This window comes from Chiloscyllium plagiosum, unplaced genomic scaffold (assembly GCF_004010195.1).
Source record: "Chiloscyllium plagiosum isolate BGI_BamShark_2017 unplaced genomic scaffold, ASM401019v2 scaf_5195, whole genome shotgun sequence".
Classification (NCBI taxonomy): domain Eukaryota; kingdom Metazoa; phylum Chordata; class Chondrichthyes; order Orectolobiformes; family Hemiscylliidae; genus Chiloscyllium; species Chiloscyllium plagiosum.
This window is the reverse complement of record NW_025138804.1, coordinates 1-1218: the sequence shown is the minus strand read 5'-3', so window position 1 is coordinate 1218 and position 1218 is coordinate 1. Positions and strand designations below refer to the sequence as shown.

The 1218-nt window shown below is 54.0% G+C and overlaps 1 protein-coding gene across 1 annotated transcript; it reads right to left on the bottom strand.

Annotated features, from left to right (window-relative positions):
- Positions 1–239: 239 nt before the first annotated feature.
- Positions 240–1212, bottom strand: LOC122544965 (mitogen-activated protein kinase kinase kinase 10-like; the record flags this gene model as incomplete). Its single annotated transcript, XM_043684211.1, has 2 exons — positions 547–1212; positions 240–415 (listed from the first exon to the last, which is right to left on the bottom strand). Coding segments are annotated over exons 1-2 (420 nt in total), but the record flags the coding sequence as incomplete, so codon positions are not given.
- Positions 1213–1218: the final 6 nt, after the last annotated feature.

Here is a 1218-nt window from a genome sequence, read left to right as displayed (position 1 = left end):
AATGGGACTAGATTGGGCTTGAATATCTGGTCAGCATGGATGAGTTGGACTGAAGGGTCTGTTTCCATGCTGTACATCTCTATGAAGGGTCCTGGACATTCCTGCTCGTGGGTTGCTGTCTGAGCTGCTGTGCTCTTCCAGCTTCACATCTCCTGACCACGGAGTCACCGACCTTCCCTCCCTTTCTCCACCCACAGTGAAAGGACAGTAGGAAGCTCCTCCCACCTGCTCTCGCTCACCTTCTCTTTTGTACGCAGCTCGTTGAACATCTGCTGGATCTCCAGCTTCCAGTCCTCCTGGAGGGAGTGGAATGATTCCAGAGGCATCTCGAACAGGGACGATTGCTCGATTTCCACCAGCTGAGCGAGGATCGAGGTGAATGAGGGGCGGCCGTGCGCGTCTGCATTCCAACAATCTGCCACCAAGCACATCCACAGTCAGGGCCTCAACGCTCACAGGGCCACACCCGAGAAACTAGAAGCTAACCTGTTCACGCTGCAACGTTTGAGCTGCGTCGTAATCAGACTGTAGCCATGGTGCTCTTACCTTCCATCAGTTTACCAAATGGCTCGGGGCAGGTGGACGGGATCGGAAGGGTTAGTTTATTAACAGCCACTCCATAAGCGACAGCCAGCCCATCGATCTCCCGATAGGGAGCTTCCCCGGTCAGCAGCTCCCACAGCAAGACTCCAAAACTGAGGACAGAGTCAAACCAAGAATCAAAAACCCACTGGAAATCACAAGGAGCCTTCCAAACCCAACAGCCTAAACCCCTCACCGGGTGCTGCATTTACTGGTCCAGCGACACAGGGGCCTGCATTTAGGTTGCACCTTCAGTGTAGGAAGACATTCCAACACAGGGATGTTCACAAACCACCCTGACACCAAGCCCAAAGATATTAGAGCGGGTGACTGAAATCATGGCCGGTTGATAGTAGCATCACCAAGGAGAGGGAGAGCAGGTCGAGCAGTTTGGAGCGGGGAGTTCTGGAGTTTAGGGTCCGGGCTCTGAAGGCAGAGCCGGGGGGGGTGGAGGGGTTTGAGGAAAGTAAGGGGCCTCCAAAGGGCATGAGTAGCATGAGTAGAACAGCACAGAGATCTCAGAGGGTTGTGGGTCTGAAGGCGTTCAGTCAGATAGGAAGAGGCCAGATCAAGGAGGGAAATTTCACAATAGAAGTTGCCAGAGGGTCTGCTCCTGGGCCTGGCCAAACTGGCTAT